This window comes from Haliotis cracherodii, unplaced genomic scaffold (genome assembly GCF_022045235.1).
Source record: "Haliotis cracherodii isolate W230 unplaced genomic scaffold, xgHalCrac1.p SCAF_8, whole genome shotgun sequence".
Classification (NCBI taxonomy): domain Eukaryota; kingdom Metazoa; phylum Mollusca; class Gastropoda; order Lepetellida; family Haliotidae; genus Haliotis; species Haliotis cracherodii.
The window spans coordinates 53,060,721-53,088,463 of record NW_027266341.1 but is presented as its reverse complement, the minus strand read 5'-3'; the positions used below and the strand labels follow the sequence as shown (position 1 = coordinate 53,088,463).

The following is a 27,743-nucleotide window of genomic DNA, read 5'->3' as shown; positions in this document are numbered from 1 at the left end:
GTTCATCCAAATGCATTGGGTAAGGGAAGGTACTCGGTTCGTTTGCGCCATCTGCTGCAAGTTTTGTTCACTTGGCGAAATTGCGGACATATATTCCGGACCTGTATGAATGAATGTCAGCAATATAAATTTGTTGTCAACCGGTCCCTGATGGCTCGGGTAACATAGGCTCACACACAGGGTACATCACACTATATAGCTCTCAAGATTGGTTGACATCTTATAGTAAAGAGATTTTTGGTTTGTTGTTTAACGCAACACTCAGCAATATTTCCGCTATATGACGGCAGTCTATAAATAATCGAGTCTGGACCAGATAATCCGATGATTAATATCATGATCATCGATCCACGCAACTGGGATGTATGACATGCATCAACCAAGTCGGCGAGCCTGACCGCCCAATCCCGTAAGTCGCCTTTTACGACAAGCATAGTCACCTTTTAAGGCAAGCATGGGTTGCTGAAGACCTATTCTACCCAGGAATCTTCATGGGTTTATATAGTAAAGAGAGAGCTGCATAAAAGACATGTAGGTCCTTAATACAACTTGTGTGGGACCTATACTTAAAACAGTGTCAAGATTAGATTACTTGATGATAAATTAACATGGTAAATTAAGTCATTATTGACAGATATCTGAATAAGTCGGGTCTGCTTGGGGTAAATGTAGGTGATGTGTGATAGCAGCTGCCCTTGTTTGCCAGGCGTGTGCAGATAAGCTGAAGCGAGAGATGGAAGACTTTGGGTTCCCCCCCGAGTTTCCCCCGGAGAAGGTGGAGGAGGAGGAATCACCAGTGGACAGGGAAGTCGTCATCAAGGACAAGGCTGTGGGCAAGAAGGTGAGGCCGCTCTTTTAATATTGTGTGTGCAGTGTTCTGCTTTGCTGGGATCAGACATAATGAAAATATATTTGTATGTATTTGTCTCATTATTTCTGTATTGTATTTGGCATGAAGTTGTGTGTGTTGATGAGAACACAGACACAGACAGACACAGACACACACACATTGCTGTATAAGTGCTATAATCTTGAATGAAAGACCCTATTGACCTAACCTCAATTTCAATCCTGTCAGACTTTATCAAATTGATACATACATGCATGCATGCGTACGTCCGTCCGTCCATCCGTCCATCCATCTATCCAGACAGACAGACAGACATGGGGCGGTGGGGTAGACAAATGATTAGATTAAAGTGTTCGTCCGAAGACCGGGGTTCGATTCCCCACATGGGTACAATTTGTGAAGCCCATTTCTGGAGTCCTCCACCATAATATTGCTAGAATATTGCTGAAAGCGGCATAAAAATATGATCACTCTCTCTATGCATACATTCAACCAACATGGTCATTGATGGTGTGGAACACATAACTACCTGTGGTAATGTAACATGTAATGAGAGACGTACACACATTAAACCAAAAAAACAAACTGCAGTACTTTGATGTTACTGCCTACTCCATTTTGGGTGTAGATGCCACGGCGCTCAGAAACAACAGGATGTATTACATATCCACAACAATATAATGGCACTGCTATACCTTCGATTTTCGGAACTTTCGAGATACTGAAATCAGATATGCTGATGTGAATGCTTCGCTCACTTGGACGAAGTATTAGGAAGCCTTGATGCTGATTGGCTGATTAAAAAGTTCACCTGACATGACCTAATATGGAGGTCTCCTCAGATCATCATGCTCAGAGGTATCAGAGCAGGACCTCTGGGCCCTGTGGGCAAAGCATTCTTAGCGCTAAGGCGATCGTAACTCCCATACTTTAACATAGACTTACGACAATCGTAGCGCTAAGATCGCTTTGTGGAATGGGGCCCTGATTTTAATGAGATCAAGACACTGTCCATGCACACTGTTAAATTTAGGGCTGACAACATCATTCAAGATCATGCATTTCTTTCAGAGTAAAGTGTTGGCCAAGACAGGTGGTCTCAAGTATCAGTGGCTGATCATGGCTGCTCTAGGGCTGACCAATGATGAGATCAAGGAATTTGCTGACCCCATGCATTGGCTGAAGTACTTCCCCCCTCATTGTAAGAATGACCTCAGAAGTTTGGGAGTAAAGGTAGGTGATTACTGATTGAGGTAACACAGTGTTGGGGTGGCAGAGCCCCAGATAAGCTGCGTATCTGCATATACGCATCAGAAATGCAGAAATACGCAGTAAAAAAAAAAAAAAAGCGTATCAAATACGCAACGAACATTACAGATACACTACACGTGCGTATCATCAAAATATTGTGAAGTAACCCTGGGTACTCGTTTAGCTTTCTTGTGGAAGTATCATGGTATTTTTGAGTCCTATAAAGCTCTCGAACCCACATGACACCAGTTTGCAGGGACTAGATGAATAGTGTTTTTAAATATTTAACTTAAATACCCACATGTGTAAAAACTAGTGGGTAACAGAAATTTAAATACCCAGATAGAATTACTGATACCCAAACACCAAAAGCTTATCTGGAGCTCTGAGGTTGAAATCAGGGCAGGTAATTACTGCGAGGGGTAACGGTGTTGAGATGGGGGTCAGGGTAGGTGATTACTGCGAGGGGTAACAGTGTTGAGATGGGGGTCAGGGTAGGTGATTACTGCGAGGGGTAACAGTGTTGAGATGGGGGTCAGGGTAGGTGATTACTGCGAGGGGTAACAGTGTTGAGATGGGGGTCAGGGTAGGTGATTACTGCGAGGGGGTAACAGTGTTGAGATGGGGGTCAGGGTAGGTGATTACTGCGAGGGGGTAACAGTGTTGAGATGGGCGTCAGGGTAGGTGATTACTGCGAGGGGGTAACAGTGTTGAGATGGGCGTCAGGGCAGGTGATTACTGCGAGGGGGTAACAGTGTTGAGATGGGGGTCGGGGCAGGTGATTACTGCGAGAGGTAACAGTGTTGAGATGGGGGTTGGGGCAGGTGATTAATGTGAGGGGTAACACAGTGTTGGGACAGGAGTCTGTTCAAAGCAACATTAATCCCAAATCACTCACTCACTTACAAGCTCTGTGATTGGCTGCTGCAGGTTGACTGGAGGCGGAGCTTCCTGACAACTGATGTCAACAAGTACTTTGACTCCTTCGTTCGCTGGATGTGCATCAGGCTGAAGGAACGTGATAAGTGCAAGTTCGGGAAAAGGTGGGAGCTGTGATTGGAGTCTGGAATATATTCATAGGATTGTTGCTTCTGAGTCACAAGATTTTGGAACCCTTGAACACACCGTATTCGACGTAATAAGTGCCCAGGATGCTCTCAAAATTAGAAATAGGGGGCTCTTATTAGAATATAATTTTGGTGAGAAAAAAAAGAGTTGAAAGATCGTAAATTTCGTGGTTTATGCTGACAGCCTGAAGTGATCACAAGAAAAGTCGTTTTATACACGACAGATATTTTCCAGAATTTAATTGCCCATAATTAAGGGTGCATATAACACATGAGTGCGTATTATACACGAATACATGCATCTTGTGTACATTGATCAGGGGTGCTAATTGGGATTGTTCACTAGCCAATATATTAGCAAATATCGCTTTTGGGCGATTATTGGGATGGGGCGCTTATTACGTTGATTACGGTATGTTCATTTTGCTGCATGAAAGTAATAGGCTGTCCGTTGTGCAAAACTTTGATGGCATTTTATTGTATATTAAAGTATTACTTGTACATGTTGAAAACACCAATATAGATCAGGGTTAGAATTGGTCTTCAGCAACCCATGATTGTCTTAAAGAGGCCACTATGCATGCAACTAATGGGATCGGGTGGTCAGATTCGCTGACTTGGTTGATGCATGTCATTGTATCCCAATTGCATAGATCGATGCTCGTGATGTCAATCACTGGATTTTCTGGTTCGTACTTGATTATTTACAGACCACCATCAGATCTGGAATATTACTGAGTGCTGCGTTAAACAACAAACAAACAAACAAACAAACATTTGTAATGGATACCTGTGGGGTTGCCTTTGATAACAAGGGGTGGTCGGGTAGCCTAGTGGTTAAAGTGTTTGCTTTCACGCTGAAGACCCAGGTTCGATTCCAGACATGGGTACAATGTGTGAAGCCCATTTCTGGTGTCCCCCGTCGTGATATTGCTGGAATATTGCAAAAAGTGGAGTAAAAACCATACTCACTCACACTTTGATAACACTCTCTGAGACTGAAAAAAGTCCCTTGTGTATGTATACACTTGTTGATGTACTGAATATGCATCAGGTTCATTGTGTTCCAGGTACACCATCTTCTCCCCTAAAGACAACCAGCCCTGTATGGACCATGATCGGAGTTCAGGGGAGGTAAGCAGGGCTCGTTATTCTCTATTTCATTGAGATGGTTCTGTTAATCATGTTACGCAATGGCAAAATAAAATGTATGAAACAGATGACAGTCCAGGTGGTAAATTGTTCAAATGTGTTCCCTAAATAGTGATCTATTTCAAGACATTTACTTATTCATGTTACCGTGGTTACCAGTGACATGGGGGCCATGAGGTACTCTGTCATCTGAGGCACCGTAAATTCAATGCAGAGCAGGGATGGACACGGCCACTAGTCCGTTAATCCGAGATTGGTAAAAATCAAGAGGGACTTGTCCTTTTCTTCCAAAATGTCACTTTAGAACCTTCACAACAAGCTGATTTTGAAAGTGTAACTCAGAAGACATTTCAATCTCATTTAAATCAGATCTAAGTTCTCGCTGCTGCTAAACAAAGATCTGAGGACATCCCATTACGGGTCACGTCAGGACGACCTTTCGTGAACTTTGACCAACGACTGACATGACTAACAAGAAGTCGACATCAGCCAATTAGAAAGCAGCTTTCTCAAGCTTTACGGCACTTGTTTCAACCTAGCGAATTCCATTTCTGTCTACACTTGAAATATATTTTGACACAGTTCTCGATTAATATTTTGAAAACGGAACAAATGAACATTCTGGAATGTCTAATATATGGTTCAGAGTGTATGGCAGTGCTTCCCACGCCTCCTCCATTCCAATGTCTATCCCACCGAACCAAGAGATACACAATAATTTTGACGGAATCAGTCGTATGGTCCGTAACTGTCGTTCAGAAAACCCAGCATAAACGTTTTCGAGGTTGCATGATTAGAAAATACATTCCGACTGTCACTTTCGTGATCTGTTCAGTGACGCTTTGATTGGTCAAATGAAAGGTTGTTCTGACGTGACCCGTAATGGGATGTCCTCAGATCTTTGTTTAGCGATAGCGACAACTAAGATCTGATTTTAATGAGATTGAAGACATTATTTCGTTTTATGTGAACTCACATTATCAAATCCACGGAATCAAAGATTCACTCCTTTTTCTCCAAAAAGGAGGGGGTAACCCACAAAAATATAAGAAGAATAAACAGGATATTTTATCACTTTCCCATGGAGTTATATGAACAGATCATGTCTGAATCTTGCATCCAGGCAGAACCCACAACCAAGCGTAGGATTCAGGCAAAATTAGTATGAATCAAGATAAGGTAACACATGTATTTTTTAGAGTAAAAATATCATTTATACTTATCCTGAATCATAAGCTATAGCACCCACCTAGTCTCACCCTCTTCCCTGATGTGTGTTTCGGATGATAAGTAGGGACGGGAGACAGTGACGAGTATACCAGCTTGGTCATATGATTCCGGCGCACTTGGCGGCTCAGGGGTGCGTTTGGGTGAGATGTTTTTCTGTTCTCTGGGAACACATTTCAGGACGTTTCTAGTCCCTTTCGGAAATTAGATGTGATAAGCAAAATTGGTATGAGTCAGGATAAGTATAAATGATATGTTTACTTGTTTACATGTTTTTAATTCATAAAATCATTGCGATGTTTCAGGGTGTAGCACCTCAAGAGTACACAGTGATTAAGATGAAAGTCCAGGAACCTTACCCACAGAAACTCAGGTGAGTGTTCTCTTACAAAATTTCAATGTAATGTATCTTTTGTCTGATCTGTGTGTGATATAGTTTCATAATATTGCTCACCAGGTGGGCTTACTGGCCTTTAAAGTTTATAGCCAGTTTCAAATTTCACTATCAGTTTATTTTTTAAGAAATTCTACTCTGTGAAATTGTCACTTGCATTTTTCGCATTGCTCGTATTAATTTTAAGATTTACGGTATCTGTAAAGAAATTAGTGGTTATTTATCTATAAAGAAAATGAAGTTTTTTAGGGCATGGTCATTTATCAAGGGTAGGGTGGGGGCAGATGAGATTAGGGGGCGGGGGGGTATAAAAAATGACAGAGTGACGACAGATGTCCTCAAAATTGATAACTATTGAGCAACGGAGGGGAGAAGAAAAAATGAAACAATCTTTTTAACATTAAGGACTAGTCGTTTATTATAGTGGTGGGAAGGAGGGTCATGAAAAAATGTTGCATGTATTGTGTGTGTGTGTGTGGGTGCAGGTGTGGGGGGAGTGATGGGTGTCGGCAAACTATGATTCCACCCTAAGACCCATCTCACCCACCCCCATAATAAATGCTGGCCTGTCCTTATCTATAAAGAAATGGATGAGAGGGTTGTTTGACCTCCCAAAATATCATGCCCTTAGGATCAGTCAGTTTATTCTATTTCTGCCAAAATAAACATTTCTGTTTTCATTCCACAGTTCTCTGACAGGCCATCCGGTGTTCCTGGTTGCAGCAACTCTGCGCCCAGAGACCATGTTTGGACAGACGAACTGCTGGGTGCGTCCGGACATGAAGTATGTTGCCATAGAGATTGTCACAGGGGAGGTGTTTGTGTGCACGCGCAGAGCTGCACGGAACATGAGCTACCAGGGATTCACAGCTGTCAATGGGGAGTACAAGGTCCTGGTGGAACTCATTGGACAGGTAGGGCATGTTACAGGTAGAGGCAAATAGTCACTCACTCACTCACTCACTCACTCCGCTCCGCCCCGCCCCGCCCCGCTCCGCTCCACTCCACTTCACTCCACTCCACTCCACTCCACTCCACTCCACTTCACTCCAGGATCTTCTCGCTTGTCAACTCAATGTGGTGTGACTCACTGTAGTATGACTGGGGGGCACAGGTGGCCCAGTCGTCTAAGGCGCCGCGAAGAAACCTATGATTGTTGGTTGAAATCCCGGTTCGCCCCAATTATGTTTCTAGGTTTGTCAGCACCATACCCGTGCTCGTTGGTTTCACCGAAGTGGTAAATGTCTGAGACCTGCATCACTTCGGGCTTTCCTCACACATAAAGCTGACAGGCCGTGATATAACTTGAATACTGTTAAAAGCTGCGTTATACTGTGTAGTGTGACTATAATACTAAAAGCAATATTAAGCCCATACCATGCACTCACTACTTTTTGGCACATATGCTTATGGGGTATTCATGTTAAACAGTCTTAGTGGTCTTATGGGGTATTCATGTTAAACAGTCATAGTGGTCTTATGGGGTATTCATGTTAAACTGTCATAGTGGGCGAGTACTCACCTCACCTCACCTCACCTCACCTCACCTCACCTCACCTCACCTCACCTCTCTATAATAATTTCTTATTACTTTTCAGGACATCATGGGCCAGGCTCTGTCTGCTCCTCTGTCATCCTACCGGACGATCTACACCCTGCCCATGCTGACCATCAAGGAAGATAAAGGTAGGAAGAGGCTGGGGATGGTTCAGCCTGAACTAACTGTCTGTACAGGGCGGGGCTCGTTTTAAGAAACTGGATTTATCTGCACCAGGTGCATGTTGACATGGAAACCCAGTTGTACCAGGTGCATGTTGACATGGAAACCCAGTTGCACGAGAGGATACCAGGTTGCACCCTGGTCCCATAAATTTATCAAATTTTGAAACATAGGCTGGTCTGCTGCCAGTGTCCCATAAATGAATGACATGCTGCTGTAAAACAGAACAGGAACACGTGCACATAATCTTGAAGTACCCACAGTTTGATGATGTCAAGCCCATGAAAGCATTATGAATTACCCATACACAGAGATTATGTTGACATAAATATTAGGATGCAATTTTCAATAATAGGTTGCACTGGTGCATGTTTTATATAGCTGAATTTGAACCCTGGAGGCTAAACTGGCTAAAAGCTAAAAAACAACTCTCTATATGGTAGCAAGAAACAAACATGCCATGTTTCGAAATCTGGAGTAAGCAGACGCGAAATCTACGTAATATAATGGCTGGTATTTTTGGAAAAGTAAGGACTGTTTCTTGTTGTCTTTATCGTTTCAACTCATCGTTAATACTTGTGTTGGTGTCCTCCCTGAAACAGTGATGTTGAAGGCAGTGTAAGACTCCACTCATTCAGTCAGTACATGGCTCAACTGTTGTCTCTGTCCAGTTCTATATTTTAGTTCAAATACTCTACTCATTGCAATATGTGCATAATTGAGTTGATGATTGTTTGTGTTATTCAAGATAAGTGTGTTTGTGTTACTCAAGATAAGTGTGTTTGTGTTACTCAAGATAAGTGTGTTTGTGTTACTTAGGATAAGCTTGTTTGTGTTACTCAAGATAAGTGTGTTTGTGTTACTCAAGATAAGTGTGTTTGTGTTACTCAAGATAAGTGTGTTTGTGTCACTCAAGATAAGTGTGTTTGTGTCACTCAAGATAAGTGTGTTTGTGTTACTCAAGATAAGTGTGTTTGTGTTACTCAAGATAAGTGTGTTTGTGTTACTCAAGATAAGTGTGTTTGTGTTACTCAAGATAAGTGTGTTTGTGTTACTCAAGATAAGCGTGTTTGTGTTACTCAAGATAAGTGTGTTTGTGTTACTCAAGATAAGTGTGTTTGTGTTACTCAAGATAAGTGTGTTTGTGTTACTCAAGATAAGTGTGTTTGTGTTACTCAAGATAAGTGTGTTTGTGTTACTCAAGATAAGTGTGTTTGTGTTACTCAAGATAAGTGTGTTTGTGTTACTCAAGATAAGCGTGTTTGTGTTACTCAAGATAAGTGTGTTTGTGTTACTCAAGATAAGTGTGTTTGTGTTACTCAAGATAAGTGTGTTTGTGTCACTCAAGATAAGTGTGTTTGTGTTACTCAAGATAAGTGTGTTTGTGTTACTCAAGATAAGTGTGTTTGTGTTACTCAAGATAAGTGTGTTTGTGTTACTCAAGATAAGTGTGTTTGTGTTACTCAAGATAAGCGTGTTTGTGTTACTCAAGATAAGTGTGTTTGTGTTACTCAAGATAAGTGTGTTTGTGTTACTCAAGATAAGTGTGTTTGTGTTACTCAAGATAAGTGTGTTTGTGTCACTCAAGATAAGTGTGTTTGTCACTCAAGATAAGTGTGTTTGTGTTACTCAAGATAAGTGTGTTTGTGTTACTCAAGATAAGTGTGTTTGTGTTACTCAAGATAAGCGTGTTTGTGTTACTCAAGATAAGCGTGTTACTCAAGATAAGTGTGTTTGTGTTACTCAAGATAAGTGTGTTTGTGTTACTCAAGATAAGTGTGTTTGTGTTACTCAAGATAAGTGTGTTTGTGTTACTCAAGATAAGTGTGTTTGTGTTACTCAAGATAAGTGTGTTTGTGTTACTCTAGATAAGTGTGTTTGTGTTACTCAAGATAAGTGTGTTTGTGTTACTCAAGATAAGTGTGTTTGTGTTACTCAAGATAAGTGTGTTTGTGTTACTCAAGATAAGTGTGTTTGTGTTACTCTAGATAAGTGTGTTTGTGTTACTCAAGATAAGTGTGTTTGTGTTACTCAAGATAAGTGTGTTTGTGTTACTCAAGATAAGTGTGTTTGTGTTACTCAAGATAAGTGTGTTTGTGTTACTCAAGTTAAGTTTGTTTGTGTTACTCAAGATAAGTGTGTTTGTGTTACTGTAGATAAGTGTGTTTGTGTTACTCAAGATAAGTGTGTTTGTGTTACTCAAGATAAGCGTGTTTGTGTTACTCAAGATAAGTGTGTTTGTGTTACTCAAGATAAGTGTGTTTGTGTTACTCAAGATAAGTGTGTTTGTGTTACTCAAGATAAGTGTGTTTGTGTTACTCAAGATAAGTGTGTTTGTGTTACTCAAGATAAGTGTGTTTGTGTTACTCAAGATAAGTGTGTTTGTGTTACTCAAGATAAGTGTGTTTGTGTTACTCAAGATAAGCGTGTTTGTGTTACTCAAGATAAGTGTGTTTGTGTTACTCAAGATAAGTGTGTTTGTGTTACTCAAGATAAGTGTGTTTGTGTTACTCAAGATAAGTGTGTTTGTGTCACTCAAGATAAGTGTGTTTGTCACTCAAGATAAGTGTGTTTGTGTTACTCAAGATAAGTGTGTTTGTGTTACTCAAGATAAGTGTGTTTGTGTTACTCAAGATAAGCGTGTTTGTGTTACTCAAGATAAGCGTGTTACTCAAGATAAGTGTGTTTGTGTTACTCAAGATAAGTGTGTTTGTGTTACTCAAGATAAGTGTGTTTGTGTTACTCAAGATAAGTGTGTTTGTGTTACAAAAGATAAGTGTGTTTGTGTAACTCAAGATAAGTGTGTTTGTGTTACTCAAGATAAGTGTGTTTGTGTTACTCAAGATAAGTGTGTTTGTGTTACTCAAGATAAGTGTGTTTGTGTTACTGTAGATAAGTGTGTTTGTGTTACTCTAGATAAGTGTGTTTGTGTTACTCAAGATAAGTGTGTTTGTGTTACTCAAGATAAGTGTGTTTGTGTTACTCAAGATAAGTGTGTTTGTGTTACTCAAGATAAGTGTGTTTGTGTTACTCAAGATAAGTGTGTTTGTGTTACTCAAGATAAGTGTGTTTGTGTTACTCTAGATAAGTGTGTTTGTGTTACTCAAGATAAGTGTGTTTGTGTTACTCAAGATAAGTGTGTTTGTGTTACTCAAGATAAGTGTGTTTGTGTTACTCAAGATAAGTGTGTTTGTGTTACTCAAGTTAAGTTTGTTTGTGTTACTCAAGATAAGTGTGTTTGTGTTACTGTAGATAAGTGTGTTTGTGTTACTCAAGATAAGTGTGTTTGTGTTACTCAAGATAAGTGTGTTTGTGTTACTCAAGATAAGCGTGTTTGTGTTACTCAAGATAAGTGTGTTTGTGTTACTCAAGATAAGTGTGTTTGTGTTACTCAAGATAAGTGTGTTTGTGTTACTCAAGATAAGTGTGTTTGTGTTACTCAAGATAAGTGTGTTTGTGTTACTGTAGATAAGTGTGTTTGTGTTACTCAAGATAAGTGTGTTTGTGTTACTCAAGATAAGCGTGTTTGTGTTACTCAAGATAAGTGTGTTTGTGTTACTCAAGATAAGTGTGTTTGTGTTACTCAAGATAAGTGTGTTTGTGTCACTCAAGATAAGTGTGTTTGTCACTCAAGATAAGTGTGTTTGTGTTACTCAAGATAAGTGTGTTTGTGTTACTCAAGATAAGTGTGTTTGTGTTACTCAAGATAAGCGTGTTTGTGTTACTCAAGATAAGCGTGTTACTCAAGATAAGTGTGTTTGTGTTACTCAAGATAAGTGTGTTTGTGTTACTCAAGATAAGTGTGTTTGTGTTACTCAAGATAAGTGTGTTTGTGTTACAAAAGATAAGTGTGTTTGTGTAACTCAAGATAAGTGTGTTTGTGTTACTCAAGATAAGTGTGTTTGTGTTACTCAAGATAAGTGTGTTTGTGTTACTCAAGATAAGTGTGTTTGTGTTACTGTAGATAAGTGTGTTTGTGTTACTCAAGATAAGTGTGTTTGTGTTACTCAAGATAAGTGTGTTTGTGTTACTCAAGATAAGTGTGTTTGTGTTACTCAAGATAAGTGTGTTTGTGTTACTCAAGATAAGTGTGTTTGTGTTACTCAAGATAAGTGTGTTTGTGTTACTCAAGATAAGTGTGTTTGTGTTACTCAAGATAAGTGTGTTTGTGTTACTCAAGATAAGTGTGTTTGTGTTACTCAAGATAAGCATGTTTGTGTTACTCAAGATAAGCGTGTTTGTGTTACTCAAGATAAGTGTGTTTGTGTTACTCAAGATAAGTGTGTTTGTTACTCAAGATAAGTGTGTTTGTGTTACTCAAGATAAGTGTGTTTGTGTTACTCAAGATAAGTGTGTTTGTTACTCAAGATAAGTGTGTTTGTGTTACTCAAGATAAGTGTGTTTGTGTTACTCAAGATAAGTGTGTTTGTGTTACTCAAGATAAGTGTGTTTGTGTTACTCAAGATAAGTGTGTTTGTGTTACTCAAGATAAGTGTGTTTGTGTTACTCAAGATAAGTGTGTTTGTGTTACTCAAGATAAGCGTGTTTGTGTTACTCAAGATAAGTGTGTTTGTGTTACTCAAGATAAGCGTGTTTGTGTTACTCAAGATAAGCGTGTTTGTGTTACTCAAGATAAGTGTGTTTGTGTTACTCAAGATAAGTGTGTTTGTTACTCAAGATAAGTGTGTTTGTGTTACTCAAGATAAGTGTGTTTGTGTTACTCAAGATAAGTGTGTTTGTGTTACTCAAGATAAGTGTGTTTGTGTTACTCAAGATAAGTGTGTTTGTGTTACTCAAGATAAGTGTGTTTGTGTTACTGTAGATAAGTGTGTTTGTGTTACTCAAGATAAGTGTGTTTGTGTTACTCAAGATAAGTGTGTTTGTGTTACAAAAGATAAGTGTGTTTGTGTAACTCAAGATAAGTGTGTTTGTGTTACTCAAGATAAGTGTGTTTGTGTTACTCAAGATAAGTGTGTTTGTTACTCAAGAGAAGTGCGTTTGTGTTACTCAAGATAAGTGCGTTTGTGTTACTCAAGATAAGTGTGTTTGTGTTACTCAAGATAAGTGTGTTTGTGTTACTCAAGATAAGTGTGTTTGTGTTACTCAAGATAAGTGTGTTTGTGTTACTCAAGATAAGTGTGTTTGTGTTACTCAAGATAAGTGTGTTTGTGTTACTCAAGATAAGCGTGTTTGTGTTACTCAAGATAAGTGTGTTTGTGTTACTCAAGATAAGTGTGTTTGTGTTACTCAAGATAAGTGTGTTTGTGTTACTCAAGATAAGTGTGTTTGTGTTACTCAAGATAAGCGTGTTTGTGTTACTCAAGATAAGTGTGTTTGTGTTACTCAAGATAAGCGTGTTTGTGTTACTCAAGATAAGTGTGTTTGTGTTACTCAAGATAAGTGTGTTTGTGTTACTCAAGATAAGCGTGTTTGTGTTACTCAAGATAAGTGTGTTTGTGTTACTCAAGATAAGTGTGTTTGTTACTCAAGATAAGTGTGTTTGTGTTACTCAAGATAAGTGTGTTTGTGTTACTCAAGATAAGTGTGTTTGTGTTACTCAAGATAAGTGTGTTTGTGTTACTCAAGATAAGTGTGTTTGTGTTACTCAAGATAAGTGTGTTTGTGTTACTGTAGATAAGTGTGTTTGTGTTACTCAAGATAAGTGTGTTTGTGTTACTCAAGATAAGTGTGTTTGTGTTACAAAAGATAAGTGTGTTTGTGTTACTCAAGATAAGCGTGTTTGTGTTACTCAAGATAAGTGTGTTTGTGTTACTCAAGATAAGTGTGTTTGTGTTACTCAAGATAAGTGTGTTTGTGTTACTCAAGATAAACGTGTTTGTGTTACTCAAGATAAGTGTGTTTGTGTTACTCAAGATAAGTGTGTTTGTGTTACTCAAGATAAGCGTGTTTGTGTTACTCAAGATAAGTGTGTTTGTGTTACTCAAGATAAGCGTGTTTGTGTTACTCAAGATAAGCGTGTTACTCAAGATAAGTGTGTTTGTGTTACTCAAGATAAGTGTGTTTGTGTTACTCAAGATAAGTGTGTTTGTGTTACTCAAGATAAGTGTGTTTGTGTTACAAAAGATAAGTGTGTTTGTGTAACTCAAGATAAGTGTGTTTGTGTTACTCAAGATAAGTGTGTTTGTGTTACTGTAGATAAGTGTGTTTGTGTTACTCAAGATAAGTGTGTTTGTGTTACTCAAGATAAGTGTGTTTGTGTTACTCTAGATAAGTGTGTTTGTGTTACTCAAGATAAGTGTGTTTGTGTTACTCAAGATAAGTGTGTTTGTGTTACTCAAGATAAGTGTGTTTGTGTTACTCAAGATAAGTGTGTTTGTGTTACTCAAGTTAAGTTTGTTTGTGTTACTCAAGATAAGTGTGTTTGTGTTACTGTAGATAAGTGTGTTTGTGTTACTCAAGATAAGTGTGTTTGTGTTACTCAAGATAAGTGTGTTTGTGTTACTCAAGATAAGCGTGTTTGTGTTACTCAAGATAAGTGTGTTTGTGTTACTCAAGATAAGTGTGTTTGTGTTACTCAAGATAAGTGTGTTTGTGTTACTCAAGATAAGTGTGTTTGTGTTACTCAAGATAAGTGTGTTTGTGTTACTGTAGATAAGTGTGTTTGTGTTACTCAAGATAAGTGTGTTTGTGTTACTCAAGATAAGCGTGTTTGTGTTACTCAAGATAAGTGTGTTTGTGTTACTCAAGATAAGTGTGTTTGTGTTACTCAAGATAAGTGTGTTTGTGTCACTCAAGATAAGTGTGTTTGTCACTCAAGATAAGTGTGTTTGTGTTACTCAAGATAAGTGTGTTTGTGTTACTCAAGATAAGTGTGTTTGTGTTACTCAAGATAAGCGTGTTTGTGTTACTCAAGATAAGCGTGTTACTCAAGATAAGTGTGTTTGTGTTACTCAAGATAAGTGTGTTTGTGTTACTCAAGATAAGTGTGTTTGTGTTACTCAAGATAAGTGTGTTTGTGTTACAAAAGATAAGTGTGTTTGTGTAACTCAAGATAAGTGTGTTTGTGTTACTCAAGATAAGTGTGTTTGTGTTACTCAAGATAAGTGTGTTTGTGTTACTCAAGATAAGTGTGTTTGTGTTACTGTAGATAAGTGTGTTTGTGTTACTCAAGATAAGTGTGTTTGTGTTACTCAAGATAAGTGTGTTTGTGTTACTCAAGATAAGTGTGTTTGTGTTACTCAAGATAAGTGTGTTTGTGTTACTCAAGATAAGTGTGTTTGTGTTACTCAAGATAAGTGTGTTTGTGTTACTCAAGATAAGTGTGTTTGTGTTACTCAAGATAAGTGTGTTTGTGTTACTCAAGATAAGTGTGTTTGTGTTACTCAAGATAAGCATGTTTGTGTTACTCAAGATAAGCGTGTTTGTGTTACTCAAGATAAGTGTGTTTGTGTTACTCAAGATAAGTGTGTTTGTTACTCAAGATAAGTGTGTTTGTGTTACTCAAGATAAGTGTGTTTGTGTTACTCAAGATAAGTGTGTTTGTTACTCAAGATAAGTGTGTTTGTGTTACTCAAGATAAGTGTGTTTGTGTTACTCAAGATAAGTGTGTTTGTGTTACTCAAGATAAGTGTGTTTGTGTTACTCAAGATAAGTGTGTTTGTGTTACTCAAGATAAGTGTGTTTGTGTTACTCAAGATAAGTGTGTTTGTGTTACTCAAGATAAGCGTGTTTGTGTTACTCAAGATAAGTGTGTTTGTGTTACTCAAGATAAGCGTGTTTGTGTTACTCAAGATAAGCGTGTTTGTGTTACTCAAGATAAGTGTGTTTGTGTTACTCAAGATAAGTGTGTTTGTTACTCAAGATAAGTGTGTTTGTGTTACTCAAGATAAGTGTGTTTGTGTTACTCAAGATAAGTGTGTTTGTGTTACTCAAGATAAGTGTGTTTGTGTTACTCAAGATAAGTGTGTTTGTGTTACTCAAGATAAGTGTGTTTGTGTTACTGTAGATAAGTGTGTTTGTGTTACTCAAGATAAGTGTGTTTGTGTTACTCAAGATAAGTGTGTTTGTGTTACAAAAGATAAGTGTGTTTGTGTAACTCAAGATAAGTGTGTTTGTGTTACTCAAGATAAGTGTGTTTGTGTTACTCAAGATAAGTGTGTTTGTTACTCAAGAGAAGTGCGTTTGTGTTACTCAAGATAAGTGCGTTTGTGTTACTCAAGATAAGTGTGTTTGTGTTACTCAAGATAAGTGTGTTTGTGTTACTCAAGATAAGTGTGTTTGTGTTACTCAAGATAAGTGTGTTTGTGTTACTCAAGATAAGTGTGTTTGTGTTACTCAAGATAAGTGTGTTTGTGTTACTCAAGATAAGCGTGTTTGTGTTACTCAAGATAAGTGTGTTTGTGTTACTCAAGATAAGCGTGTTTGTGTTACTCAAGATAAGCGTGTTTGTGTTACTCAAGATAAGTGTGTTTGTGTTACTCAAGATAAGCGTGTTTGTGTTACTCAAGATAAGCGTGTTTGTGTTACTCAAGATAAGCGTGTTTGTGTTACTCAAGATAAGTGTGTTTGTGTTACTCAAGATAAGTGTGTTTGTGTTACTCAAGATAAGCGTGTTTGTGTTACTCAAGATAAGTGTGTTTGTGTTACTCAAGATAAGTGTGTTTGTTACTCAAGATAAGTGTGTTTGTGTTACTCAAGATAAGTGTGTTTGTGTTACTCAAGATAAGTGTGTTTGTGTTACTCAAGATAAGTGTGTTTGTGTTACTCAAGATAAGTGTGTTTGTGTTACTCAAGATAAGTGTGTTTGTGTTACTGTAGATAAGTGTGTTTGTGTTACTCAAGATAAGTGTGTTTGTGTTACTCAAGATAAGTGTGTTTGTGTTACAAAAGATAAGTGTGTTTGTGTTACTCAAGATAAGCGTGTTTGTGTTACTCAAGATAAGTGTGTTTGTGTTACTCAAGATAAGTGTGTTTGTGTTACTCAAGATAAGTGTGTTTGTGTTACTCAAGATAAACGTGTTTGTGTTACTCAAGATAAGTGTGTTTGTGTTACTCAAGATAAGTGTGTTTGTGTTACTCAAGATAAGCGTGTTTGTGTTACTCAAGATAAGTGTGTTTGTGTTACTCAAGATAAGCGTGTTTGTGTTACTCAAGATAAGCGTGTTACTCAAGATAAGTGTGTTTGTGTTACTCAAGATAAGTGTGTTTGTGTTACTCAAGATAAGTGTGTTTGTGTTACTCAAGATAAGTGTGTTTGTGTTACAAAAGATAAGTGTGTTTGTGTAACTCAAGATAAGTGTGTTTGTGTTACTCAAGATAAGTGTGTTTGTGTTACTCAAGATAAGTGTGTTTGTGTTACTCAAGATAAGTGTGTTTGTGTTACTGTAGATAAGTGTGTTTGTGTTACTCAAGATAAGTGTGTTTGTGTTACTCAAGATAAGTGTGTTTGTGTTACTCAAGATAAGTGTGTTTGTGTTACTCAAGATAAGTGTGTTTGTGTTACTCAAGATAAGTGTGTTTGTGTTACTCAAGATAAGTGTGTTTGTGTTACTCAAGATAAGTGTGTTTGTGTTACTCAAGATAAGTGTGTTTGTGTTACTCAAGATAAGTGTGTTTGTGTTATTTAAGATAAGTGTGTTTGTGTTACTCAAGATAAGTGTGTTTGTGTTACTCAAGATAAGCGTGTTTGTGTTACTCAAGATAAGTGTGTTTGTGTTACTCAAGATAAGCGTGTTTGTGTTACTCAAGATAAGTGTATTTGTGTTACTCAAGATAAGTGTGTTTGTGTTACTCAAGATAAGTGTGTTTGTGTTACTCAAGATAAGTGTGTTTGTGTTACTCAAGATAAGTGTGTTTGTGTTACTCAAGATAAGTGTGTTTGTCATACAGGGACTGGTGTCGTGACGAGCGTTCCTTCTGATTCCCCTGACGACTACGCAGCTCTTCGAGATCTCAAGAAGAAGGAAGTGAGCTTAGATTCAATCTATTACAACACATTTGTTTTTTAAATGTGAGGCAAGGGGGCACGGGTGGTCCAGTCGTCTAAGGCGACGCGATTCGCTGTGCAGAGTTGCGTCCCTTGGGCATGCCAGAAACCTATGATTGTGGGTTTGAATCCCGGTTCGACCCGATTCTGTTTCTAGGTTTGTCAGTACCATACCCGTGCTCGTGGGTTTCACCGAAGTGGTAAACGTCTGAGACCTGCATCTTTTCTGACTTTCCTCCCACATTAAGCTGACATGCCGTGATTTAACTGGCATACTGTTAAAAGCGGCGTTAAACCAAACTCACTCACTCACTCATTAAATGTGAGGCAGGAGGCATTTTTGTTTTGTGCAGTTTATATATTTTAACAAACTGTTCAAGCATCTGTGAAGCATGAATGTTGAGTGGGACTACATATGTGGTGCAGTTCAAGTAGGAGAATGGCGTCTTTCATCATTAATTTGAGATACCAAATTACGGTTGGATTGTTGCAAATGTAGTCTCAACAGTTTGGCAATTTGAGTTGGGAACATGAGAAATATACCTTACATGTTAGCGGGGTAAATAATAGACCATGTCTCAGCCAATCAGAATCCGCCATTCATGTGATATTAAGCATGACAAGTGTTCAGTGAGAGACAGTTTTGAGTTATGGTCTTTGCTCTGTTTGTTTCAGCCATTCCGACAAAAGTATGGCATCAAGGATCACATGGTCCTACCCTTTGAACCAGTGAGTGTTATACATATTCAAACGGGTATGGGTGGCCCAGTCATCTTAAGCTACAATTCACTGTGCAGAGTTGCGTCCCTTGGGCACGCCAGAAACCTATGATCGTGGGTTCGAATCCTGGTTCTACCCGATTATGTTTGTAGTTTTCCAGAACCATACAAGTGCTTGTGGGTTTCATCAAAGTGGTAAACGTTCGATATCTGCATCACTTTGAGCTTTCCTAACACGTGATACAGCCCTCTAAGTTAGTTTTTGGGCAAGGGTGCCAGGTGGCTCTTAAGGTAAAATATCTGGGAGCCAAACCTACATCTTTAGGAGCCAAGGGTATTTTTCAAGGAGCCAAATATTTACAACAAAAAACAGCAAAAGCAAGTTTTTCTCCAGACTTTTAATATCATGTTGAACTCAAGATTCATTATCTTGGTGTTAAATTGCTGCAAAAGACAGCTGAAACAATATTGTTCAGATTAAGGGATTAATCTCACTGTACAACACAACAAGTAATACCGTTACGTTACCAAAACTCACTTAAATTTCCAATAATAATGCCACAAATGACAACTGAAACTGGTTAACTTTCTCAAACACTGACTGTCCATCAGAAGTGTACATCTTTCTCAATGCAACTGTACATCTAGCTCAATCACTGATAGATGAAGCCAACATTTATCAAAGAAAATATCTGCTTGTAAGATATATTTGCTACTACATGTTATACACCAATTGAAAGGTCTGGTCCTATGGTTTCTAAATATGAAAGTTATGTTTTTCACATTATTTAAAATAATGCATTAACAACTTAATTAAGTTTGTTGTAAATAAAAAATGTAAGCTAACACGTCGATAACATCCAGATTAAGGACCAAGGAAGCGAAAATTTGACGATTTTCGGCAAGTATAAGATTTCATAAAATCCACTTACCTATTCTGTTTTATTTTCATTGTTTACGTAATTGGAAAATCATTTTAAAAAGAATTATAAATAGTTCCCTATAACAGCGGCTGTCCGCTCAGTTACATGAAGAAATCTGCTACAAGTTTTGTGATTGGTCAATTTTGAGCACGTGACCTAACATGACCTAAGGCAGCCAATCAAATTACAGCTGTGATACCAAGCTCAAGTTTGATAAATTTCAGAAGTTGGCGAAGGATTTTTGTTTTTGTTGATTACTTTTATATATATTTTTGTTGATTTTATTTATTACTTTGTATAATATATTTAAAGATTTGTTTAAAACGTCTTTATTTTGCTCTTTGACATGTTCGATGTGGACCCGTTGTCGAAATGTGTGTCCAAGAATTTTATTTTCAATAACATCGCGGGAAATAGTGAATAAATTTTTAATTTATCGATAAAAAATGATAAATTGAAATGGAATACGTATTTTAGACATTGTGAAATGTGATAGATTTAATAAATGAATGATATTACAGGTAGGTTCATAAAAATATATACTATTTTGACATGACTACGGCTTGGCCGGAAAACCGGCCTACAGTGTCTGGGGACTCGATGCTGCTTGGCCGGAAAACCGGCCTACAATGTTGAAAGAATTAAAACCTTCAGTTGGATTCAGTCGTGTATGTCCGTAATAACTTTCGGAATCACTCGCGCAAATCTGCAGACATCTGAGAACTTTCGTTATACGATCGCGAACATGTACATGATGTACGAAAAACATGGCTCTACGTAAATTTCCGAAATAGTTGCCAACTGGGTTAAAGATAAGGTAGCCATGTGGCGACTGGTAGATCAATTTAGGGCGCCAATCATAAAATAAGGTTGCATTGGCGACTAAAATGGTCGCCACTTAGAGGGCTGTGATATACCTGGAATAATGTTAATAGCGATGTTAAACTTAACACACTCACTCACTCACTCACTCACTCACTATACATACTTCATCATGGGGAAATATTCAGACCGTGTGGTACATGACTGGACAAGGACAGTGTAAAATGGCCGCAATCAGTCAAAGTTTCCATAAAGTAATACACAACAGTCAACCTGTTACGTAGTGGACGGCGATGATCACGTGTCTACCCTCTGTCCTTCACACAAAATTATGCAATTAATGGGTCTATGACATAGATCATGTAGATGGGGACTAAACGTGATTCTCTTATCATGACAACGATGGGGGACTAAACATGATTCTATGACATAGATCATGTAGATGGGGAACTAAACGTGATTCTCTTATTATGACATAGATGGGGAACTAAACGTGATTCTATTACGATGACATAGATGGGGAACTAAACGTGATTCTCTTATTATGACATAGATGGGGAACTAAACGTGATTCTATTATTATGACATAGATGGGAAATAAACGTGATTCTCTTATTATGACATAGATGGGGAACTAAACGTGATTCTCTTATTTTTGACATAGATGGGGAACTAAACGTGATTCTCTTATTATGACATAGATGGGGAACTAAACGTGATTCTATTACTATGACATATATTGGGAACTAAATGTGATTCTATTACTATGACATAGATGGGGAACTAAATGTGATTCTCTTACTATGACATAGATGGGGAACTAAACGTGATTCTCTTATTATGACAGATGGTGAACTAAATGTGATTCTCTTATTATGACATAGATGGGGAACTAAACGTGATTCTCTTATTATGACATAGATGGGGAACTAAACGTGATTCTATTACTATGACATATATTGGGAACTAAATGTGATTCTATTACTATGACATATATTGGGAACTAAACGTGATTCTCTTACTATGACATGTGGGGAACTAAACGTGATTCTCTTATGGAGTAGATTAAAATAAGGAAACTAGGGTAGGTACATGACCATGAATGTAGGAATGAACCACTAACTACAGGAGCAAGTACACACATGTTATTTCTATGAATACCACGAATATTGGTCTATGACCATGAAAATCAAAGTGTGTCTTGCTCCATCAAATGAAAAGCCTACACTGACGACTGCAATACATCATGTCAGAATCCATTTTCTGCACATTCAACGAATTCCACGATCTGTTTTCCGCGAAGCATGTGGCGTTTTTATGTATTGTTCATGTTACATGAACTGAAACAATGTGTTGTCATGTTTTTATTACCTCTCCTCATCTCATACAGTAATAAGAACTCTGACTCTCGCCTCCTCCTTCTCCTCCTCCCCAGGTACCCATCATAGAAGTTCCCGAGTTCGGATCTCTGTGCGCGGTCACCGCCTGTGACATGTTCAAGATCCAGAGTCAGAACGACCGCGACAAGCTCCAGGAGGCCAAGGAGAAAGTCTACCTGAAGGGCTTCAATGAGGGGGTCAGTTACTGTCATGTCTATCACCCAATCTCATTAAAATCAGATCTTAGTTCTCGCTACCGCTAAACAAAGATCTGAGGACATCCCGTTACGGGTCACATCAGACCGACCTTGCGCGAACTTTGCATCACTTTGGTCTTTCCTCCCACACAAAGCTGACACACCGTGATTACTGGAATACTGTTCACTCACTCACTCAAAAATGGTAAAGTTGCATAAAATGCATAGGACTCTTCCGGAGATGAGTCATGGATCTGTCCAATGGTTGTGATGGTTACTTTCATTGGCTATAACAGAAGAAGTGTAACATTTACTTTTTTATAATGGATAACAGAAATAGAAGATGACATAAAGGCCTGAACTTTGTGATCGAGGTGTCTTTACAAGTGGAAAATATGCCTTTACCAGTGATATGCAGTAATAATTTCACTTTGTAACAATTCAAATCTAGGACTATCTGTACATATTCTTTTTTTGAAAAGATTATGTCAAAAGAATATTAAGAACGTCAGTTCATTTTTCTGAATATGCAAACAACACTTCTTAAGTGTTAATTGCATTATATTTTCTAGCTTTTATTTCTGTCTCTGTTTGAAATAACTTCATGAAGTGAAGCTATATTGAAGTTTCCTGTGTTATTCAAGGTCATGAAAGTCGGACAGTTCAAAGGTCAGAAGGTCCAGGATGTGAAGAAGAAGATACAAAAGGAAATGGTTGCCATGGTGAGTTTGGAGATAATTTGATGTAGTCCGACTAGATTTGATACCTTTTGTTTGAATTTGGAACTAAACACTCTAGCATGAGGTTTCAAATGTATAATAAACAGTATGTTCTCTACCTCTGAAATGTCATTTTTGCATAATGTTGTCATGATAAGCATACATCTTTTCATCTGCCATCACAAACATATTCATATTGAATAATTTAAAGTGCAAGACTTGTAGAAAGTTGAAATTGAAAGATTTGAATATTTCCTGTTCCAGAAAGATGCTGTTATCTACATGGAGCCAGAGAAGAAGGTGATGTCACGGTCTGCAGACGAGTGTGTTGTAGCACTCTGTGATCAGTGGTAAGTTGTAGCACTCTGTGATCAGTGGTGAGTTGTGTGATCAGTGGTGAGTTGTGTGATCAGTGGTGAGTTGTGTGATCAGTGGTGAGTTGTGGCACTCTGTGATCAGTGGTGAGTTGTGTGATCAGTGGTGAGTTGTGTGATCAGTGGTGAGTTGTGGCACTCTGTGATCAGTGGTGAGTTGTGGTACTCTGTGATCAGTGGTGAGTTGTGGCACTCTGTGATCAGTGGCGAGTTGTGTGATCAGTGGTGAGTTGTGTGATCAGTGGTGAGTTGTGGCACTCTGTGATCAGTGGCAAGTTGTGTGATCAGTGGTGAGTTGTGTGATCAGTGGTGAGTTGTGTGATCAGTGGTGAGTTGTGTGATCAGTGGTGAGTTGTGGCACTCTGTGATCAGTGGTGAGTTGTGGCACTATGTGATCAGTGGTGAGTTGTGTGATCAGTGGTGAGTTGTGTCACTCTGTGATCAGTGGTGAGTTGTGTGATCAGTGGTGAGTTGTGGCACTCTGTGATCAGTGGTGAGTTGTGGCACTCTGTGATCAGTGGTGAGTTGTGTGATCAGTGGTGAGTTGTGGCACTCTGTGATCAGTGGTGAGTTGTGTGATCAGTGGTAAGTTGTGTGATCAGTGGTGAGTTGTGGCACTCTGTGATCAGTGGTGAGTTGTGGCACTCTGTGATCAGTGGTGAGTTGTGTGATCAGTGGTGAGTTGTGGCACTCTGTGATCAGTGGTGAGTTGTGGCACTCTGTGATCAGTGGTGAGTTGTGGCACTCTGTGATCAGTGGTGAGTTGTGGCACTCTGTGATCAGTGGTGAGTTGTGGCACTCTGTGATCAGTGGTGAGTTGTGTGATTAGTGGTGAGTTGTGGTAATCTGTGATCAGTGGTGAGTTGTGTGATCAGTGGTGAGTTGTGTGATCAGTGGTGAGTTGTGGCACTCTGTGATCAGTGGCGAGTTTGGTGATCAGTGGTGCGTTGTGTCATCAGTGGTGAGTTGTGTGATCAGTGGTGAGTTGTGGCACTCTGTGATCAGTGGTGAGTTGTGTGATCAGTGGTGAGTTGTGTGATCAGTGGTGAGTTGTGTGATCAGTGGTGAGTTGTGTGATCAGTGGTGAGTTGTGGCACTCTGTGATCAGTGGTAAGCTGTGTGATCAGTGGTGAGTTGTGTGATCAGTGGTGAGTTGTGGCACTCTGTGATCAGTGGTGAGTTGTGGTACTCTGTGATCAATGGTGAGTTGTGGCACTCTGTGATCAAGGGTGAGTTGTGGCACTCTGTGATCAGTAGCGAGTTTGGTGATCAGTGGTGCGTTGTGTCATCAGTGGTGAGTTGTGTCATCAGTGGTGAGTTGTGTCATCAGTGGTGAGTTGTGAGTTGTGTGATCAGTGGTGAGTTGTGTGATCAGTGGTGAGTTGTGTGATCAGTGGTGAGTTGTGGTACTCTGTGATCAGTGGTGAGTTGTGGTACTCTGTGATCAGTGGTGAGTTGTGGCACTCTGTGATCAGTGGTAAGCTGTGTGATCAGTGGTGAGTTGTGTGATCAGTGGTGAGTTGTGGCACTCTGTGATCAGTGGTGAGTTGTGGTACTCTGTGATCAATGGTGAGTTGTGGCACTCTGTGATCAAGGGTGAGTTGTGGCACTCTGTGATCAGTAGCGAGTTTGGTGATCAGTGGTGCGTTGTGTCATCAGTGGTGAGTTGTGTCATCAGTGGTGAGTTGTGTCATCAGTGGTGAGTTGTGAGTTGTGTGATCAGTGGTGAGTTGTGTGATCAGTGGTGAGTTGTGTGATCAGTGGTGAGTTGTGGTACTCTGTGATCAGTGGTGAGTTGTGGTACTCTGTGATCAGTGGTGAGTTGTGGCACTCTGTGATCAGTGGCGAGTTGTGGTACTCTGTGATCAAGGGTGAGTTGTGGCACTCTGTGATCAAGGGTGAGTTGTGGCACTCTGTGATCAAGGGTGAGTTGTGGCACTCTGTGATCAGTGGTGAGTTTAGGGGCTTCTAGGTGAGTTTGTTGTTTCACTGCGTGGTTGGTGGTCAGTGCACATGTTGAAGGAATGATTTTTATATTCTATATGTTATCGGAATGTTATAACTCAAGAATTACCACATTTCAAACTTTGTCCCTGATTGAAAGTATGTTGGACATTTGTAGGTATCTGGATTATGGCGAGCCTAAATGGAGGGCACAAGCTGATGAATGCCTGGCTTCAATGGAGACATTCCACGATGAGGTTCGCAAGAATTTTGTGTCTACACTAGACTGGCTGCATGAGCATGCCTTTTCAAGGTCATATGGTTTAGGTGAGTCATGTTCGGTCAATTCATGTCAGAGTAACTAATGCTTGACCTCTAAAAAATATATAATTTTGACAGATACAAATAACTGTTTAAATTGAAAAAGAGCCTCATTGAGGTGTGAGATTAAGGACTTGAACCTGAGGAAAATCTAGACTTGCTTCATTTTAGGCTTTTTCAATACAGAAAGGGCTGGACATATAAATCAATGTCTAGCAGAACTGGAAATACAATTTAGTTGGTAAATTATCACCTAGTGATGTTTTTTCTTAAGTTTCACATTTTTATTTGCATATTTATTATCACATGTTCATTCACCTGAAATCGCTGAAGGGATACAAGTAGATTTTTTGCCGCACATAATCCTTGATTAATCTTTTTATACAATATGAATCATAAACAACTACTATATTCTAATCTAATTTCAAACTCTGATATACAATGTGCAAGGCATGGTGTAGATCATGTGAGATGGCCAAGCATGTACTGTTGTGTTGGTCATGCTACAACTCTACTTTGGTGAAAGCTGACCGTCTATAATGCTCATCAATTATTTGGATCCCAAATGTAGTGTTGTAGGGGGTGGGGGGGTGTGTGTGTGTTGTCACTGTATCACAAAAACTCTTATGCCTAATTCTCTTACTGTGAGTGATAATCACCGTTACGTCTCTCAGGCTCCCGGATCCCATGGGACCAGGACTACCTGGTTGAGAGTTTGTCTGACTCCACAATCTACATGGCCTACTACACCGTGGCTCACCTCCTGCAGGCTGGAGTCTTCGATGGAAGCGTTATTGGGCCAGCCAACATTAGGTGAGGTTCTGTACTAGCCAGGTCCCCAGGGTGGGCGATGGAAGTGTTGTCTGGTCAGCCAACATTAGGTGAGGTTCTGTACTAGCCAGGTCCCCAGGATGGGTGATGGAAGTGTTGTCTGGTCAGCCAACATTAGGTGAGGTTCTGTACTAGCCAGGTCCCCAGGGTGGGCGATGGAAGTGTTGTCTGGTCAGCCAACATTAGGTGAGGTTCTGTACTAGCCAGGTCCCCTGGGTGGGCGATGGAAGTGTTGTCTGGCCAGCCAACATTAGGTGAGGTTCTGTACTAGCCAGGTCCCCTGGGTGGGTGATGGAAGCGTTATTGGGCCAGCCAACATTAGGTGAGGTTCTGTACTAGCCAGGTCCCCAGGGTGGGCGATGGAAGTGTTGTCTGGTCAGCCAACATTAGGAGAGGCTCAGTATTAGCCAGGTCCCCAGGGTGGGCGATGGAAGTGTTGTCTAGTCAGCCAGTATAAGGGGAGGCTCAGTACTAGCCAGGTCCCCAGCATGTTGGTGGAAGTGTTGTCTGGTCAGCCAGTATTAGGGGAGGCTCAGTACTAGCCAGGTCCCCAGCATGTTGGTGGAAGTGTTGTCTGGTCAGCCAGTATTAGGGGAAGCTCAGTACTAGCCAGGTCCCCAGCATGTTGGTGGAAGTGTTGTCTGGTCAGCCAGTATTAGGGGAAGCTCAGTACTAGCCAGGTCCCCAGGGTGGTGGTGGAAGTGTTGTCTGGTCAGCCAACATTAGGGGAGGCTGAGTACTAGCCAGGTTCCCAGTCTGGTGGTCAATGGAGGTGTTCCGGGCCAGCCAACATTAGGTTAACTTCATAACTACACAGGTGCTCTGGGAGGTCGGGGTGGTCGGGTGGCCCAGTGGTTAAAGCATTCGCTTGTCACGCTGAAGACCCGGGTTCGATTCCCGACATGGGTAAAATGTGTGAAACCCATTTCTGGTGTCCCTTACCGTGATATTGCTGGAATATTGCTAAAAGCAGCGTAAAACCATATTTACTCACTCACTCACTCTGGGAGGGGTGGTGGGTCTAAGTGCTGTGAAGGAAGCTTCTCTGTGGAAGTTGTGATGTCATTGTTTTTTATTATTACGCTTGGTCATTCATTTTTTCAACAGCTCCTAATTAGTGGGTGACTGTTTTTCTCCACTAGGGCTGAACAGCTGATTCCAGAGGTGTGGGACTATATCTTCTTCAAGGAAATGCCATTCCCACAGAAGGCTGGAATACCCAGGGCCATGCTGGACAAGATGAAAAATGAGTTCAACTATTGGTACCCTGTAGATGTCCGGATGTCAGGCAAAGATCTAATCCCCAACCATCTGACCTACTTCATCTACTGCCATTGTGCCATGTGGCCTGATGACAAGTGAGTAGCTGTGTCATGTGGCCTGATGACAAGTGAGTAGCTGTGTCATGTGGCCTGATGACAAGTAAGTAGCTGTGTCATGTGGCCTGATGACAAGTAAGTAGCTGTGTCATGTGGCCTGATGACAAGTGAGTAGCTGTGTCATGTGGCCTGATGACAAGTAAGTAGCTGTGTCATGTGGCCTGATGACAAGTAAGTAGCTGTGTCATGTGGCCTGATGACAAGTGAGTAGCTGTGTCATGTGGCCTGATGACAAGTGAGTAGCTGTGTCATGTGGCCTGATGACATGTAAGTAGCTGTGTCATGTGGCCTGATGACAAGTAAGTAGCTGTGTCATGTGGCCTGATGACAAGTGAGTAGCTGTGTCATGTGGCCTGATGACAAGTAAGTAGCTGTGTCATGTGGCCTGATGACAAGTAAGTAGCTGTGTCATGTGGCCTGATGACAAGTAAGTAGCTGTGTCATGTCTTGTGACTGCCTTGTGGACTGGCATATAAGGTATCTTGTAAATTTCTGCTGTTGAACAAAAACATCATCGATAGTCAATAA

At 39.8% G+C, this 27,743-nt stretch overlaps 1 protein-coding gene across 1 annotated transcript in view; it reads left to right on the top strand.

The window, feature by feature from the left end:
• The window catches only part of LOC139449711 (leucine--tRNA ligase, cytoplasmic-like), a 49,157-nt gene that overhangs the window by 3,454 nt on the left and 17,960 nt on the right, over positions 1–27,743 (top strand). Inside the window, exons 4-18 of the mRNA XM_071231223.1 lie at positions 707–841; positions 1,922–2,083; positions 3,032–3,144; positions 4,239–4,302; positions 5,853–5,920; positions 6,630–6,855; positions 7,540–7,627; positions 17,511–17,587; positions 18,283–18,336; positions 21,507–21,647; positions 22,292–22,369; positions 22,631–22,716; positions 24,863–25,011; positions 25,680–25,818; positions 26,979–27,194. Of these exons, the coding sequence (XP_071087324.1) occupies positions 707–841; positions 1,922–2,083; positions 3,032–3,144; positions 4,239–4,302; positions 5,853–5,920; positions 6,630–6,855; positions 7,540–7,627; positions 17,511–17,587; positions 18,283–18,336; positions 21,507–21,647; positions 22,292–22,369; positions 22,631–22,716; positions 24,863–25,011; positions 25,680–25,818; positions 26,979–27,194 (1,796 nt within the window). The remainder of the gene's footprint in view (positions 1–706; positions 842–1,921; positions 2,084–3,031; positions 3,145–4,238; positions 4,303–5,852; positions 5,921–6,629; positions 6,856–7,539; positions 7,628–17,510; positions 17,588–18,282; positions 18,337–21,506; positions 21,648–22,291; positions 22,370–22,630; positions 22,717–24,862; positions 25,012–25,679; positions 25,819–26,978; positions 27,195–27,743) is intronic.